Here is a 4,765-nt window from a genome sequence, read left to right as displayed (position 1 = left end):
TAAATAATAATAAAAATGGGTAAAGTGGGGTGGTTAAGTTTATGATTGTGAGGGTTTAGTGAAAGAAATGTTAAAGTATATGTGCTGATGTGACGCTGATGTGGCGGGTAAAAGTAGTGTTAAAATTGGGAACCATTGCAAGTGGCCTTACCTTGAAGAGGTTTGAAAGCTTTTTGGATCACTTAGAGATGTACTTGGAAATAGGACAAAAAGAAATGAAATCCAGTGGATGGGGTTCAAGAAAGAGGTGTGGTTGGTGGAAAAGTTGTTTGGATGATAAAGAGGGTAAGTAAAAAACAAAATAATTCGTCACATGTCAGGCGGTCGGGCTCACGGTCGACCGCCGTTCGACCGTGCGTGAACTGTAGAAAATTTTATGGAATATGTTCCATCATTCCCAACCCATTCCTAAGCAAATTAAAGGTCTCATTTTTAAGGGCTTAGTAAACATATCAGCTATGTTTTCTGCGAATTCCACCTTATCTATCACAATATTTCCTTTTTGGACGTGGTCACGAAGAAAGTGGTGCCTAATGTCAATGTGTTAGTCCTAGAGTGTAATGTTTGATTTTTAGATAGGTGTATAGCACTTTTATTATCACAACATATGGGTATTTCAGATGAGATGATACCATAATCGATGAAGGTTTGTTTCATCCATAGCACTTGTGCACATGCTCTCCCCACGACAACATATTCGGTTTCGGTTGTGGATAGTGCAACAGACGTTTGCTTCTTTGAGAACCATGATGTTAAGCAAAGACCTACGAATGCGTATACTCCGCTTGTGCTTTTTCTATCGATCATTGACCGTCCATGGTCGGAATCTACAAAGCACATAATGTCAACCCCGGTGAACTTTGGATACCATAATCCAAGATGCATTGTTCCTTTTAAGTATCTAAAGATCCTTTTAACCGCTTCAACGTGTGACGTCTTTGGATTTTCTTGAAATCTTGCACACAAGCACACACTAAACATGATGTCCGGTCTACTCGTCGTTAAGTATAGAAGAGAACCGATCATTCCTCTATGTTTGGTGCTATCGAATGACTCTCCTTTTCCTTCTAACGTACGTTTCACATTGGTTGCCATAGGAGTCACCATTGGATTTGAGTTCTCCGTTCCAAATTTCTTGATCATTTCATGAATGTACTTTTGTTAATTGATGAATGTTCCGTCTTCTAGATGTTTGATTTGAAGTCCGAGAAAGAACTTGAGCTAACCCATCATGCCCATTTCAAACTCATCATGCATTAACTTAGAAAACTCATTGCTAAGAGATTCGTTACTAGATCCGAATACAATATCATCAACATATATTTGAACTATAACTAGATCCTTTTCATGCTTTTTGATAAATAATGTATTGTCAATTTTACCCATTTCATATCCATGGTTAATTAAGAATGTTCTAAGTCTTTCATACCATGCTCTAGGAGCTTGTTTGAGTCCATAAAGAGCCTTTTTAAGTTTAAAAACATTATAAGATTTTTCAAAATCTTCAAAGCCCGGAGGTTGTATGTCATAACCCGACCTTAACCATAAGGACGAATACAATAACATATGATTTCATCGCGAGGTATTGACCTCTATATGCGACATTTTTCAAAAACTGCATTTGTTTTTACAATACAAACCATAGCTTTTATTACAAATACAAGGTTTAAACAACTTAATAAGGATTATCGTTTAGCGATAATCTTAGACTTACAAACTTTACATGTGATAATAACAATACGACCTCCAACATATTTTACATTACAAATCCTCCGATATGCAGTTTTATTTTTGACACAAATATGCATACTCAAGATCTTGCTTAAATTCAACATGTTGCAGCGGAAGCTTTTAGTTATCACCTGAGAATAAACATGCTTAAAACGTCAACATAAAGTTGGTGAGATATAGATTTAATGCCGGCAGCAATATATATATATATAGACCACAAGATTTCATATATAAACAATTTAATAAAAATATTCTAAGTGGTTGAGCACTTGGTAACCATACTTAACATTTAATCACGTCGCATATTCCCTTTATTATGAAATCTTCTACACCGTACCAAGTGTAGTCACGAAACGAAGTACTGTGCAACCGTTGAATACTGGTCGTCCAGTCCGGTTGGGATTGTCAGGCCCGATAGATCTATCAACAGGATTCGCGTTTACAATACCGCTGTAAATAGTAGTTACCAAGCTACAGGGAAGTATGCCAGTGGTACAACTCAACGTAGAATATATTTTTCAGTTACTTGTGTCCATATCGTAAAACATAAAATACATGTATTCTCATCCAGAAATATTTAGAGTTTAAAAGTGGGACTATATACTCACTTTTGCCTTGAAGATATATATATTTTGACTTGGTCTCCGGTTGATATCACGAACCTATCCATATATAATATATCAATATATTTTCATTTTAAACAATCGTCACGTATATATACTTATAATGCTTTTAATGTCTTCTTAGTCCGTAGTTAGCAATTCAATTTTAATGGTTCATATTTAGGTGTTCAATAAATAAATAAAACCCCCATCGAAATAAATAAAACCCCCATCGAAATAAATAAAACCCCCATCGTATTTGTATTGGTCGGGATTAATCTTGACCCATGGTACCTATATTGTCAAGAAAACGTATTGCGTACAATCATGGGATCTTATGATTAATCTTCTCGTATAGTTTATGGGTGATCCTGAAATATATAAAATTAAATTATGAGTACATATATATAAAATATCATGTTATTTTAGAAAGATGTGATTTATTTAATTTTTCTCCAATTATTTTCGTGGCTAAACTAGTTTTGGATATCCGATCTTGTTTTAGTCATAGTTTCTTCGTTACAACTCCGTTTTCGTTGGTTCAACTTGCCACTTCCTTGGATCGAGTCCTTCTTTAAGAATATGAACTGTAAATACCTTAGTTTGTATTCGAAATCACAGGTCATAGGTCAAACTTTGGTGAAACTTATGAAGTTGATCATTTTCCATCATGTAAACAACCTTAAATGATTATTTTTCTAAAAATACTTATACTTTGAGTTAAATCATGAAATTTTTATGTGTTAACATATTCATAGTAAATATCAATTTTCCAGAAAATAAGCCTCCAATTCAAAGTTCAAGATGGTTTTTAATTATCCAACCCAAAACAGCCCCCGGTTGTACTCCGACGACGTAAATTCAGTTTTTAAGGTGTTCTTTGAAAAACCAAGTTTTACCTTGTTAAGTTAGCATATCCTTATGATATATTACAGGTTTTAAAGTATTTTAAAAGTTAAGTTAGAAGGATCTATTTAGTTTGCAAACAAGTTTGAAAACATTCAAACTATGTTCTTGTTGTTAAAATTTTATACCATAAAATAAGATAACTATATATATATGAATCGAATAAGGTTATGAACAAAGTTACTACCTCAAGTTACTTGGACAAGGTTGCTGTAAAAGAGAAGTAAAAACCTAGAATCAAAAGAGTGGTGGAGTTAGATGAAAGATTGGAAGTAAACTTGTGTTCTTGGAAGGATTCTTGAAGTGTTTTTGTAAGGGTTTTCTTATGGTGATTAAGTGATGTTTTTGAAGCTAGATCTTCATGGTTGTGGGCTGAGATGGTTAAGGGTTTTAAGGCTCTTGAAAGTGTGTTCCTAACTAGCAAAATGATGTAGCAAAATTGAAAATGGATGGAGTATATATGGTGGTGATGGTGGCGTGAATGATGAAGATCATGGACAAAATTTATGTTGTAATTTTGTGTAATTATTCATACTATCATACAAAAGTAATTACCTTATACTTAAGGCATGAACAAGAGAGTTACCTTATACATAAGGCATGAACAAGGGCTGGTTGGTGGTGATTTGATGTGTATATACCAATAGTAAATACGTATAGAAGCTAGGTATGATACGAGTACATATACTCTAAATATACGTATAGAAATCTTGTGAAAACGGAACGAGGATTCAAATATAGTTATCTTTTGTGAATATACTTATATTGTTTTATGTATTTAAGTCCTTAAAAAGTGATTAAATACATTACATATACGATATATGTATAAACATTATAGGTTATAAGTATTTATATCAAAAAACGTTACTTAAAGTTATCGTTTTGAAAACTTAAGTTAGTAGTTTCAAAATATACTTATAACTTATTGTTATTAATACAAAATGAGATATTAAAACATCCTTAGATCATGTTAAATATGTATATATACATATATATACACAAACGTATAATTATCATATGTTATATAGTTCGTGATATCATCGGTCAAACTAGACGGTCAAACGTTGTGTAAATCTCTTTTCAAAAACATAAGTCTCAACAATTTGGGTTGCTTATCATGTTGGTAAGGTTTAATTTATGTAAATATTAATCTTATAAGTATAGATCGATCGAAAAAGTCCGGGTCATTACAGTACCTACCCGTTAAATAAATTTCGTCCCGAAATTTTAAAATCGTACCTATTTTGCGTCATCGGGAAACAAATGCGGGTACTTTTGTTTCATTTGATCCTCTCACTCCCAAGTAAACTCGGGACCTCTTCGTGCATTCCAACGAACTTTAACGATCGATATGTTGCTCTGCTTGAGCCGTTTAACTTCACGGTCCATGATCTCGATTGGTTCTTCTATGAATTGTAGTTTCTCGTCAACTTGAATTTCTTCAAGAGGAATGGTGAGGTCTTCCTTTGCAAGACACTTTTTAAGGTTCGAGACGTGAAATGTATTATATACTCCAACGAGTTGTT

General features: G+C 33.5%; 1 protein-coding gene across 1 annotated transcript; it reads right to left on the bottom strand.

Moving 5' to 3' along the window:
* Positions 1–486: 486 nt before the first annotated feature.
* On the bottom strand, positions 487–1,143 carry LOC139900514 (secreted RxLR effector protein 161-like). Its single transcript, XM_071883282.1, has one exon. It carries the CDS (start codon positions 1,141–1,143, stop codon positions 487–489), a length of 657 nt encoding a protein of 218 aa, XP_071739383.1.
* Positions 1,144–4,765: the final 3,622 nt, after the last annotated feature.

Source organism: Rutidosis leptorrhynchoides, chromosome 3 (genome assembly GCF_046630445.1).
Source record: "Rutidosis leptorrhynchoides isolate AG116_Rl617_1_P2 chromosome 3, CSIRO_AGI_Rlap_v1, whole genome shotgun sequence".
Classification (NCBI taxonomy): domain Eukaryota; kingdom Viridiplantae; phylum Streptophyta; class Magnoliopsida; order Asterales; family Asteraceae; genus Rutidosis; species Rutidosis leptorrhynchoides.
Note: the sequence above shows the minus strand (reverse complement) of the source record. Positions and strands in the feature narration are given on the sequence as shown.